This window comes from Lasioglossum baleicum, chromosome 5 (assembly GCF_051020765.1).
Source record: "Lasioglossum baleicum chromosome 5, iyLasBale1, whole genome shotgun sequence".
Classification (NCBI taxonomy): Eukaryota; Metazoa; Arthropoda; class Insecta; order Hymenoptera; family Halictidae; genus Lasioglossum; species Lasioglossum baleicum.
Genome location: NC_134933.1, coordinates 19,327,157 through 19,340,336, shown reverse-complemented (window position 1 = coordinate 19,340,336; position 13,180 = coordinate 19,327,157). Strand labels below are relative to the sequence as shown.

At 53.0% G+C, this 13,180-nt stretch overlaps 1 protein-coding gene across 2 annotated transcripts; it reads left to right on the top strand.

Moving 5' to 3' along the window:
• The first annotated feature begins 11,478 nt into the window (after positions 1-11,478).
• LOC143208640 (pyroglutamyl-peptidase 1) lies at positions 11,479-13,177 on the top strand. 2 transcript variants are annotated; one of them, XM_076423221.1, is made up of 3 exons: positions 11,479-11,598; positions 12,317-12,610; positions 12,685-13,177. In XM_076423221.1, the coding sequence occupies exons 2-3, from the start codon at positions 12,392-12,394 to the stop codon at positions 13,093-13,095; spliced, it is 630 nt and encodes a 209-aa protein (XP_076279336.1). In that variant the 5' UTR covers positions 11,479-11,598; positions 12,317-12,391; the 3' UTR covers positions 13,096-13,177. The 2 variants fall into 2 exon arrangements, with proteins under 2 accessions (XP_076279336.1, XP_076279335.1); XM_076423220.1 differs by lacking the exon at positions 11,479-11,598 and having other exon boundaries at positions 11,830-12,610.
• The last annotated feature ends 3 nt before the right edge of the window (positions 13,178-13,180 follow it).

Here is a 13,180-nt window from a genome sequence, read left to right as displayed (position 1 = left end):
GCATCCTCTCACACGTGTTTTTACTCGACTAGCCTGCGGGATGCATCCTCTCGCACGTGTTTCTACTCGACTAGCCTGCGGGATGCATCCTCTCGCACGTGTTTCTACTCGACTAGCCTGCGGGATGCATCCTCTCGCACGTGTTTCTACTCGACTAGCCTGCGGGATGCATCCTCTCGCACGTGTTTTCTACTCGACTAGCCTGCGGGATGCATCCTCTCGCACGTGTTTTTACTCGACTAGCCTGCGGGATGCATCCTCTCGCACGTGTTTCTACTCGACTAGCCTGCGGGATGCATCCTCTCGCACGTGTTTTTACTCGACTAGCATGCGGGATGCATCCTCTCGCACGTGTTTTTACTCGACTAGCCTGCGGGATGCATCCTCTCGCACGTGTTTTTACTCGACTAGCCTGCGGGATGCATCCTCTCGCACGTGTTTCTACTCGACTAGCCTGCGGGATGCATCCTCTCGCACGTGTTTTTACTCGACTAGCCTGCGGGATGCATCCTCTCGCACGTGTTTTTACTCGACTAGCCTGAGTGATGCATCCTCCGCACGTGTTTCTACTCGACTAGCCTGCGGGATGCATCCTCTCGCACGTGTTTCTACTCGACTAGCCTGCGGGATGCATCCTCTCGCACGTGTTTTTACTCGACTAGCATGCGGGATGCATCCTCTCGCACGTGTTTTTACTCGACTAGCCTGCGGGATGCATCCTCTCGCACGTGTTTTTACTCGACTAGCCTGCGGGATGCATCCTCTCGCACGTGTTTCTACTCGACTAGCCTGCGGGATGCATCCTCTCGCACGTGTTTTTACTCGACTAGCCTGCGGGATGCATCCTCTCGCACGTGTTTTCTACTCGACTAGCCTGCGGGATGCATCCTCTCGCACGTGTTTTACTCGACTAGCCTGCGGGATGCATCCTCTCGCACGTGTTTTTACTCGACTAGCATGCGGGATGCATCCTCTCGCACGTGTTTTTACTCGACTAGCCTGCGGGATGCATCCTCTCGCACGTGTTTCTACTCGACTAGCCTGCGGGATGCATCCTCTCGCACGTGTTTCTACTCGACTAGCCTGCGGGATGCATCCTCTCGCACGTGTTTCTACTCGACTAGCCTGCGGGATGCATCCCCTCGCACGTGTTTTTACTCGACTCGCCTGCGGGATGCATCCTCTCGCACGTGTTTTTACTCGACTAGCCTGAGTGATGCATCCTCCCGCACGTGTTTCTACTCGACTAGCCTGCGGGATGCATCCTCTCGCACGTGTTTCTACTCGACTAGCCTGCGGGATGCATCCTCTCGCACGTGTTTTTACTCGACTAGCATGCGGGATGCATCCTCTCGCACGTGTTTTTACTCGACTAGCATGCGGGATGCATCCTCTCGCACGTGTTTTTACTCGACTAGCCTGCGGGATGCATCCTCTCGCACGTGTTTTACTCGACTAGCCTGCGGGATGCATCCTCTCGCACGTGTTTCTACTCGACTAGCCTGCGGGATGCATCCTCTCGCACGTGTTTCTACTCGACTAGCCTGCGGGATGCATCCTCTCGCACGTGTTTTTACTCGACTAGCCTGCGGGATGCATCCTCTCGCACGTGTTTTTACTCGACTAGCATGCGGGATGCATCCTCTCGCACGTGTTTTTACTCGACTAGCCTGCGGGATGCATCCTCCTGCACGTGTTTCTACTCGACTAGCCTGCGGGATGCATCCTCTCGCACGTGTTTCTACTCGACTAGCCTGCGGGATGCATCCTCTCGCACGTGTTTCTACTCGACTAGCCTGCGGGATGCATCCTCTCGCACGTGTTTCTACTCGACTAGCCTGCGGGATGCATCCTCTCGCACGTGTTTCTACTCGACTAGCCTGCGGGATGCATCCTCTCGCACGTGTTTCTACTCGACTAGCCTGCGGGATGCATCCTCTCGCACGTGTTTTTACTCGACTAGCCTGAGTGATGCATCCTCCCGCACGTGTTTCTACTCGACTAGCCTGCGGGATGCATCCTCTCGCACGTGTTTCTACTCGACTAGCCTGCGGGATGCATCCTCTCGCACGTGTTTTTACTCGACTAGCATGCGGGATGCATCCTCTCGCACGTGTTTTTACTCGACTAGCATGCGGGATGCATCCTCTCGCACGTGTTTTTACTCGACTAGCCTGCGGGATGCATCCTCTCGCACGTGTTTTTACTCGACTAGCCTGCGGGATGCATCCTCTCGCACGTGTTTTTACTCGACTAGCCTGCGGGATGCATCCTCTCGCACGTGTTTCTACTCGACTAGCCTGCGGGATGCATCCTCTCGCACGTGTTTCTACTCGACTAGCCTGCGGGATGCATCCTCTCGCACGTGTTTTTACTCGACTAGCATGCGGGATGCATCCTCTCGCACGTGTTTTTACTCGACTAGCATGCGGGATGCATCCTCTCGCACGTGTTTTTACTCGACTAGCCTGCGGGATGCATCCTCTCGCACGTGTTTCTACTCGACTAGCCTGCGGGATGCATCCTCTCGCACGTGTTTCTACTCGACTAGCCTGCGGGATGCATCCCCTCGCACGTGTTTTTACTCGACTCGCCTGCGGGATGCATCCTCTCGCACGTGTTTTTACTCGACTAGCCTGAGTGATGCATCCTCCCGCACGTGTTTCTACTCGACTAGCCTGCGGGATGCATCCTCTCGCACGTGTTTCTACTCGACTAGCCTGCGGGATGCATCCTCTCGCACGTGTTTTTACTCGACTAGCATGCGGGATGCATCCTCTCGCACGTGTTTTTACTCGACTAGCATGCGGGATGCATCCTCTCGCACGTGTTTTTACTCGACTAGCCTGCGGGATGCATCCTCTCGCACGTGTTTCTACTCGACTAGCCTGCGGGATGCATCCTCTCGCACGTGTTTCTACTCGACTAGCCTGCGGGATGCATCCTCTCGCACGTGTTTTTACTCGACTAGCATGCGGGATGCATCCTCTCGCACGTGTTTTTACTCGACTAGCCTGCGGGATGCATCCTCTCGCACGTGTTTCTACTCGACTAGCCTGCGGGATGCATCCTCTCGCACGTGTTTCTACTCGACTAGCCTGCGGGATGCATCCTCTCGCACGTGTTTCTACTCGACTAGCCTGCGGGATGCATCCCCTCGCACGTGTTTTTACTCGACTCGCCTGCGGGATGCATCCTCTCGCACGTGTTTTTACTCGACTAGCCTGAGTGATGCATCCTCCCGCACGTGTTTCTACTCGACTAGCCTGCGGGATGCATCCTCTCGCACGTGTTTCTACTCGACTAGCCTGCGGGATGCATCCTCTCGCACGTGTTTTTACTCGACTAGCATGCGGGATGCATCCTCTCGCACGTGTTTTTACTCGACTAGCATGCGGGATGCATCCTCTCGCACGTGTTTTTACTCGACTAGCCTGCGGGATGCATCCTCTCGCACGTGTTTCTACTCGACTAGCCTGCGGGATGCATCCTCTCGCACGTGTTTCTACTCGACTAGCCTGCGGGATGCATCCTCTCGCACGTGTTTCTACTCGACTAGCCTGCGGGATGCATCCTCTCGCACGTGTTTTTACTCGACTAGCCTGCGGGATGCATCCTCTCGCACGTGTTTTTACTCGACTAGCATGCGGGATGCATCCTCTCGCACGTGTTTTTACTCGACTAGCCTGAGTGATGCATCCTCCTGCACGTGTTTCTACTCGACTAGCCTGCGGGATGCATCCTCTCGCACGTGTTTCTACTCGACTAGCCTGCGGGATGCATCCTCTCGCACGTGTTTCTACTCGACTAGCCTGCGGGATGCATCCTCTCGCACGTGTTTTTACTCGACTAGCCTGCGGGATGCATCCTCTCGCACGTGTTTCTACTCGACTAGCCTGCGGGATGCATCCTCTCGCACGTGTTTCTACTCGACTAGCCTGCGGGATGCATCCTCTCGCACGTGTTTCTACTCGACTAGCCTGCGGGATGCATCCTCTCGCACGTGTTTTTACTCGACTAGCATGCGGGATGCATCCTCTCGCACGTGTTTTTACTCGACTAGCCTGAGTGATGCATCCTCCTGCACGTGTTTCTACTCGACTAGCCTGCGGGATGCATCCTCTCGCACGTGTTTCTACTCGACTAGCCTGCGGGATGCATCCTCTCGCACGTGTTTTTACTCGACTAGCCTGCGGGATGCATCCTCTCGCACGTGTTTTTACTCGACTAGCCTGCGGGATGCATCCTCTCGCACGTGTTTTTACTCGACTAGCCTGCGGGATGCATCCTCTCGCACGTGTTTCTACTCGACTAGCCTGCGGGATGCATCCTCTCGCACGTGTTTCTACTCGACTAGCCTGCGGGATGCATCCTCTCGCACGTGTTTTTACTCGACTAGCATGCGGGATGCATCCTCTCGCACGTGTTTTTACTCGACTAGCATGCGGGATGCATCCTCTCGCACGTGTTTTTACTCGACTAGCCTGCGGGATGCATCCTCTCGCACGTGTTTCTACTCGACTAGCCTGCGGGATGCATCCTCTCGCACGTGTTTCTACTCGACTAGCCTGCGGGATGCATCCCCTCGCACGTGTTTTTACTCGACTCGCCTGCGGGATGCATCCTCTCGCACGTGTTTTTACTCGACTAGCCTGAGTGATGCATCCTCCCGCACGTGTTTCTACTCGACTAGCCTGCGGGATGCATCCTCTCGCACGTGTTTCTACTCGACTAGCCTGCGGGATGCATCCTCTCGCACGTGTTTTTACTCGACTAGCATGCGGGATGCATCCTCTCGCACGTGTTTTTACTCGACTAGCATGCGGGATGCATCCTCTCGCACGTGTTTTTACTCGACTAGCCTGCGGGATGCATCCTCTCGCACGTGTTTCTACTCGACTAGCCTGCGGGATGCATCCTCTCGCACGTGTTTCTACTCGACTAGCCTGCGGGATGCATCCTCTCGCACGTGTTTCTACTCGACTAGCCTGCGGGATGCATCCTCTCGCACGTGTTTTTACTCGACTAGCCTGCGGGATGCATCCTCTCGCACGTGTTTTTACTCGACTAGCATGCGGGATGCATCCTCTCGCACGTGTTTTTACTCGACTAGCCTGAGTGATGCATCCTCCTGCACGTGTTTCTACTCGACTAGCCTGCGGGATGCATCCTCTCGCACGTGTTTCTACTCGACTAGCCTGCGGGATGCATCCTCTCGCACGTGTTTCTACTCGACTAGCCTGCGGGATGCATCCTCTCGCACGTGTTTCTACTCGACTAGCCTGCGGGATGCATCCTCTCGCACGTGTTTCTACTCGACTAGCCTGCGGGATGCATCCTCTCGCACGTGTTTCTACTCGACTAGCCTGCGGGATGCATCCTTTCGCACGTGTTTCTACTCGACTAGCTTGCGGGATGCATCCTCTCGCACGTGTTTTTACTCGACTAGCATGCGGGATGCATCCTCTCGCACGTGTTTTTACTCGACTAGCCTGAGTGATGCATCCTCTCGCACGTGTTTCTACTCGACTAGCCTGCGGGATGCATCCTCTCGCACGTGTTTCTACTCGACTAGCCTGCGGGATGCATCCTCTCGCACGTGTTTTTACTCGACTAGCCTGCGGGATGCATCCTCTCGCACGTGTTTTTACTCGACTAGCCTGCGGGATGCATCCTCTCGCACGTGTTTTTACTCGACTAGCCTGCGGGATGCATCCTCTCGCACGTGTTTTTACTCGACTAGCCTGCGGGATGCATCCTCTCGCACGTGTTTTTACTCGACTAGCCTGCGGGATGCATCCTCTCGCACGTGTTTTTACTCGACTAGCCTGCGGGATGCATCCTCTCGCACGTGTTTTTACTCGACTAGCCTGCGGGATGCATCCTCTCGCACGTGTTTTTACTCGACTAGCCTGCGGGATGCATCCTCTCGCACGTGTTTCTACTCGACTAGCCTGCGGGATGCATCCTCTCGCACGTGTTTCTACTCGACTAGCCTGCGGGATGCATCCTCTCGCACGTGTTTCTACTCGACTAGCCTGCGGGATGCATCCTCTCGCACGTGTTTTTACTCGACTAGCCTGCGGGATGCATCCTCTCGCACGTGTTTTTACTCGACTAGCATGCGGGATGCATCCTCTCGCACGTGTTTCTACTCGACTAGCCTGCGGGATGCATCCTCTCGCACGTGTTTTTACTCGACTGGCATGCGGGATGCATCCTCTCGCACGTGTTTTTACTCGACTAGCCTGCGGGATGCATCCTCTCGCACGTGTTTTTACTCGACTAGCCTGAGTGATGCATCCTCCCGCACGTGTTTCTACTCGACTAGCCTGCGGGATGCATCCTCTCGCACGTGTTTCTACTCGACTAGCCTGCGGGATGCATCCTCTCGCACGTGTTTCTACTCGACTAGCCTGCGGGATGCATCCTCTCGCACGTGTTTCTACTCGACTAGCCTGCGGGATGCATCCTCTCGCACGTGTTTTTACTCGACTAGCCTGCGGGATGCATCCTCTCGCACGTGTTTTTACTCGACTAGCCTGTGGGATGCATCCTCTCGCACGTGTTTTTACTCGACTAGCCTGCGGGATGCATCCTCTCGCACGTGTTTCTACTCGACTAGCCTGCGGGATGCATCCCCTCGCACGTGTTTTTACTCGACTAGCCTGCGGGATGCATCCTCTCGCACGTGTTTTTACTCGACTAGCCTGAGTGATGCATCCTCCCGCACGTGTTTCTACTCGACTAGCCTGCGGGATGCATCCTCTCGCACGTGTTTCTACTCGACTAGCCTGCGGGATGCATCCTCTCGCACGTGTTTCTACTCGACTAGCCTGCGGGATGCATCCTCTCGCACGTGTTTCTACTCGACTAGCCTGCGGGATGCATCCTCTCGCACGTGTTTTTACTCGACTAGCCTGCGGGATGCATCCTCTCGCACGTGTTTTTACTCGACTAGCATGCGGGATGCATCCTCTCGCACGTGTTTTTACTCGACTAGCCTGAGTGATGCATCCTCCTGCACGTGTTTCTACTCGACTAGCCTGCGGGATGCATCCTCTCGCACGTGTTTCTACTCGACTAGCCTGCGGGATGCATCCTCTCGCACGTGTTTCTACTCGACTAGCCTGCGGGATGCATCCTCTCGCACGTGTTTCTACTCGACTAGCCTGCGGGATGCATCCTCTCGCACGTGTTTCTACTCGACTAGCCTGCGGGATGCATCCTCTCGCACGTGTTTCTACTCGACTAGCCTGCGGGATGCATCCTTTCGCACGTGTTTCTACTCGACTAGCTTGCGGGATGCATCCTCTCGCACGTGTTTTTACTCGACTAGCATGCGGGATGCATCCTCTCGCACGTGTTTTTACTCGACTAGCCTGAGTGATGCATCCTCCTGCACGTGTTTCTACTCGACTAGCCTGCGGGATGCATCCTCTCGCACGTGTTTCTACTCGACTAGCCTGCGTGATGCATCCTCTCGCACGTGTTTCTACTCGACTAGCCTGCGGTGAGCATCCTCTCGCACGTGTTTTTACTCGACTAGCCTGCGGGGAGCATCCTCTCGCACGTGTTTCTACTCGACTAGCCTGCGTGATGCATCCTCTCGCACGTGTTTCTACTCGACTAGCCTGCGGGTTGCATCCTCTCGCACGTGTTTCTACTCGACTAGCCTGCGGGATGCATCCTCTCGCACGTGTTTCTACTCGACTAGCCTGCGGGATGCATCCTCTCGCACGTGTTTCTACTCGACTAGCCTGCGGGATGCATCCTCTCGCACGTGTTTTTACTCGACTAGCCTGCGGGATGCATCCTCTCGCACGTGTTTTTACTCGACTAGCATGCGGGATGCATCCTCTCGCACGTGTTTTTACTCGACTAGCCTGCGGGATGCATCCTCTCGCACGTGTTTTTACTCGACTAGCATGCGGGATGCATCCTCTCGCACGTGTTTTTACTCGACTAGCCTGCGGGATGTATCCTCTCGCACGTGTTTTTACTCGACTAGCTTGCGGGATGCATCCTCTCGCACGTGTTTCTACTCGACTAGCCTGCGGGATGCATCCTCTCGCACGTGTTTCTACTCGACTAGCCTGCGGGATGCATCCTCTCGCACGTGTTTCTACTCGACTAGCCTGCGGGATGCATCCTCTCGCACGTGTTTTTACTCGACTAGCCTGCGGGATGCATCCTCTCGCACGTGTTTTTACTCGACTAGCCTGCGGGATGCATCCTCTCGCACGTGTTTTTACTCGACTAGCCTGCGGGATGCATCCTCTCGCACGTGTTTTTACTCGACTAGCCTGCGGGATGCATCCTCTCGCACGTGTTTTTACTCGACTAGCCTGTGGGATGCATCCTCTCGCACGTGTTTTTACTCGACTAGCCTGCGGGATGCATCCTCTCGCACGTGTTTCTACTCGACTAGCCTGCGGGATGCATCCCCTCGCACGTGTTTTTACTCGACTAGCCTGCGGGATGCATCCTCTCGCACGTGTTTTTACTCGACTAGCCTGAGTGATGCATCCTCCCGCACGTGTTTCTACTCGACTAGCCTGCGGGATGCATCCTCTCGCACGTGTTTCTACCCGACTAGCCTGCGGGATGCATCCTCTCGCACGTGTTTCTACTCGACTAGCCTGCGGGATGCATCCTCTCGCACGTGTTTTTACTCGACTAGCATGCGGGATGCATCCTCTCGCACGTGTTTTTACTCGACTAGCATGCGGGATGCATCCTCTCGCACGTGTTTTTACTCGACTAGCCTGCGGGATGCATCCTCTCGCACGTGTTTCTACTCGACTAGCCTGCGGGATGCATCCTCTCGCACGTGTTTCTACTCGACTAGCCTGCGGGATGCATCCTCTCGCACGTGTTTCTACTCGACTAGCCTGCGGGATGCATCCACTCGCACGTGTTTTTACTCGACTAGCCTGCGGGATGCATCCTCTCGCACGTGTTTTTACTCGACTAGCCTGCGGGATGCATCCTCTCGCACGTGTTTCTACTCGACTAGCCTGCGGGATGCATCCTCTCGCACGTGTTTCTACTCGACTAGCTTGCGGGATGCATCCTCTCGCACGTGTTTTTACTCGACTAGCCTGCGGGATGCATCCTCTCGCACGTCTTTTTACTCGACTAGCATGCGGGATGCATCCTCTCGCACGTGTTTTTACTCGACTAGCCTGCGGGATGCATCCTCTCGCACGTGTTTTTACTCGACTAGCTTGCGGGATGCATCCTCTCGCACGTGTTTCTACTCGACTAGCCTGCGGGATGCATCCTCTCGCACGTGTTTTTACTCGACTAGCCTGCGGGATGCATCCCCTCGCACGTGTTTCTACTCGACTAGCCTGCGGGATGCATCCCCTCGCACGTGTTTTTACTCGACTAGCCTGCGGGATGCATCCTCTCGCACGTGTTTTTACTCGACTAGCCTGAGTGATGCATCCTCCCGCACGTGTTTCTACTCGACTAGCCTGCGGGATGCATCCTCTCGCACGTGTTTCTACTCGACTAGCCTGCGGGATGCATCCTCTCGCACGTGTTTCTACTCGACTAGCCTGCGGGATGCATCCTCTCGCACGTGTTTTTACTCGACTAGCATGCGGGATGCATCCTCTCGCACGTGTTTCTACTCGACTAGCCTGCGGGATGCATCCTCTCGCACGTGTTTCTACTCGACTAGCCTGCGGGATGCATCCTCTCGCACGTGTTTCTACTCGACTAGCCTGCGGGATGCATCCTCTCGCACGTGTTTTTACTCGACTAGCCTGCGGGATGCATCCTCTCGCACGTGTTTTTACTCGACTAGCCTGCGGGATGCATCCTCTCGCACGTGTTTCTACTCGACTAGCCTGCGGGATGCATCCTCTCGCACGTGTTTCTACTCGACTAGCTTGCGGGATGCATCCTCTCGCACGTGTTTTTACTCGACTAGCCTGCGGGATGCATCCTCTCGCACGTCTTTTTACTCGACTAGCATGCGGGATGCATCCTCTCGCACGTGTTTTTACTCGACTAGCCTGCGGGATGCATCCTCTCGCACGTGTTTTTACTCGACTAGCTTGCGGGATGCATCCTCTCGCACGTGTTTCTACTCGACTAGCCTGCGGGATGCATCCTCTCGCACGTGTTTCTACTCGACTAGCCTGCGGGATGCATCCTCTCGCACGTGTTTCTACTCGACTAGCCTGCGGGATGCATCCTCTCGCACGTGTTTTTACTCGACTAGCCTGCGGGATGCATCCTCTCGCACGTGTTTTTACTCGACTAGCCTGCGGGATGCATCCTCTCGCACGTGTTTTTACTCGAGTAGCCTGCGGGATGCATCCTCTCGCACGTGTTTTTACTCGACTAGCCTGCGGGATGCATCCTCTCGCACGTGTTTCTACTCGACTAGCCTGCGGGATGCATCCTCTCGCACGTGTTTTTACTCGACTAGCCTGCGGGATGCATCCTCTCGCACGTGTTTTTGCTCGACTAGCCTGCGGGATGCATCCTCTCGCACGTGTTTTTGCTCGACTAACCTGCGGAATGCATCCTCTCGCACGTGTTTTTGCTCGACTAACCTGCGGAATGCATCCTCTCACACACGCGTTCGGACTAACCCAACCGAAAAAAGTGGAACGCATCCTCTCACACACGCGTTCGGTCTAACCCATCCGATAAAAGTGGAACGCATCCTCTCACACACGCGTTCGGACTAACCCAACCGAAAGAATGCATGCATCGTCTCACACGCGTTTCGACTAACCCAACCGAATGGAATCACCTTTCTATTCAAGAATATATATTCTGTCTTTTCGGTGATAACTCTAGGCCCTGATCTTCCAACCATGGTGCAATGACATTGTTGATCGCTTCTTCCAGATCCCGTTTGATTGTGACGAATCGATCAGCCGCCATGAAGAGTGCAATATCATCGACATATGTGATCATATGAATACTTTCAAGAAAACTGTAAAAACGAACACATTAGGAAGGCGTAAAAAATAAAATTTTTCAATTTAAGAATCATATTAAATACACTTAATGCGAATGGAGTATAAATTTTTTTATTCGTGTTAATAAATGCTCAAAAATTGTGTTCTATCGGTAACATTGGGTGTTGACACTGAATGGTATCGGGGCGTTAGCACACCGATACCGACGGAAATGGGGCGTTAGCGCACCGATACCGACGGACACCAAAATGCATTGGGTGTCAGGTCTATTCCTATATCTCGTCGGTGATAGCACCGACGATATATATATATATTCTTATATCTCGTCCATAGACATATAGAGATAGACTGCGCGGCCTGAACGAAGCGCTGAAGCCCACAATGGCGGCGTGCGAGAGAGAGAGAGAGCATTAGCCGGGGTCCATAGCGCTCTCTTTCTAATTGATGTGTCGACACATCATATAGAAAGAGAGCGCTATGGACCCCGGCTAATGCTCTCTCTCTCACTCTTTGTACCGCGCGCCGCCATTGTGGGCTTCAACTCGCCCATAAGACGGCGCAGTCTATCTCTATATGTCTATGATCTCGTCGATGCTCTTACTTCATGATTGAAACGTTGAAAGCAGTTGAAGTTGGTTGAAGTTGAAAGCAGTGATGCCAGAATCACGCGTCGTGGGTTTTTTCCCCTCCGCTCGCTCAGCCGACTCGACCCCCCACTCTGACGCACCGTCGTCGCCACTCTGCCGAGATACTCTGATAGAGATATACGTTCGTGTGTAGCGCGTGCGCAGTAGAAGCAACGTGGCGACGACAGTGCGTCAGAGTGGGGGGTCGAGTCGGCTGAACGAGCGGAGGGGAAAAAACCCTGGGGTGTAAGCTGCAATGGAAATAGGTGGTCCAGTATATGTAGTTCGGCCCTAGCAGGCCCTGGTACTGAGGTGGCGTTGATGGCATGCCAGCGCATGCGCACTGATCATGAACGACGCGACGTCACCAAGCGGAAGCCAACCACAGCCAAGGAAATAGTTGGTCCAGTATATGTAGTTCGACCCTAGTACTGAGGTGGCGTTGGTGTCGCTGCAGTTTTTGCGATACATATACCAAAATTTTCAATGCTTTTATAAGATCGTCGGTGGGCCAATCAGCTAAAGAGTTGGACTACCAAGCGGTAGACCGAGGTTCGAATCCTGTTAGGGTAAACAGTTTTTTTTACAACCGTCTACCGCTTTATATCTATATATACTGCCATTAGTTCGGCCCAGTTCGGCCCTACTACTGAGGTGGCGCTGAAATACTGGCCACTTCTTTAACACGGCAGCTTGCACCCCCTGGAAAAAACCCACGACCCATGATTCTGGCATCACTGGTTGAAAGCAGTTGATAGCTGTATATGTAGTGGATCTACCTTACGAAATGCAAAATATTCTCTTCTGTTTAAAATAATGAGTTCTGACTTTAAACACACGATTTTAGTAACTGGATTTGGTCCATTTAATGATCACGCTATTAACGCGAGTTGGGAAGCAGTAAAAGAATTAAGCAAATTATCCGAGGATTCAGAAGAATTGAAAGATGTGAAATTAATTATCAAAGAGATTCCAGTTTCCTATGATGAAGTGGCTACTTGTCTACCCAAGTTTTTGGAAGAATACCAGCCAACGGTAATTATCTTTTATTTTTAAAAAGAAACAAACTTTTATACATACCATTTGACACAAATGATTTTCTTTTTCAGGTGATTCTAAACGTAGGTGTATCTAGTATAGCAGAATGTTTAACGATAGAATGTCGTGCTCGTAGTAATGGTTATGTTAGACCAGATATATGTAGTAAATGTCCAGATGAAAGTGCAGTCGCACCTCAGATTTTAGAAACTAATGTTGACGTTGACCAAGTTTGCAAAGTAATTAACAAAACTTCCAAGGAAACAGAATGTAGCGCTTGTATTTCATACAATGCAGGCCATTTCCTGTGCGAATATATATTTCATAAATCTCTGCAAATGAAACCTCAGAGAGCGCTCTTTGTTCATGTGCCTGAACTATCCAAGTACTCCAGCATTCGAACTGCGAAAGGTTTGCACCGTATTTTGTGTTCCATGATTAACAGCATCAAAGATCTGAATTCTGATACTACTAGGAAATAAGAAAACCGGTATATAGTAAAAACAGTATATGAAATTCTCTTTTTAATAAAAACGTAATAACTATAAAAAAAAATGCGATTATCGT

Coding starts and splice junctions, on each gene's coding strand:
- LOC143208640 (XM_076423221.1), top strand. CDS start 12,392: ATGAGTTCTGACTTTAAACACACGATTTTAGTAACTGGATTTGGTCCA. Junction 12,611..12,684: donor TGGAAGAATACCAGCCAACG/GTAATTATCTTT, acceptor TTTCTTTTTCAG/GTGATTCTAAACGTAGGTGT.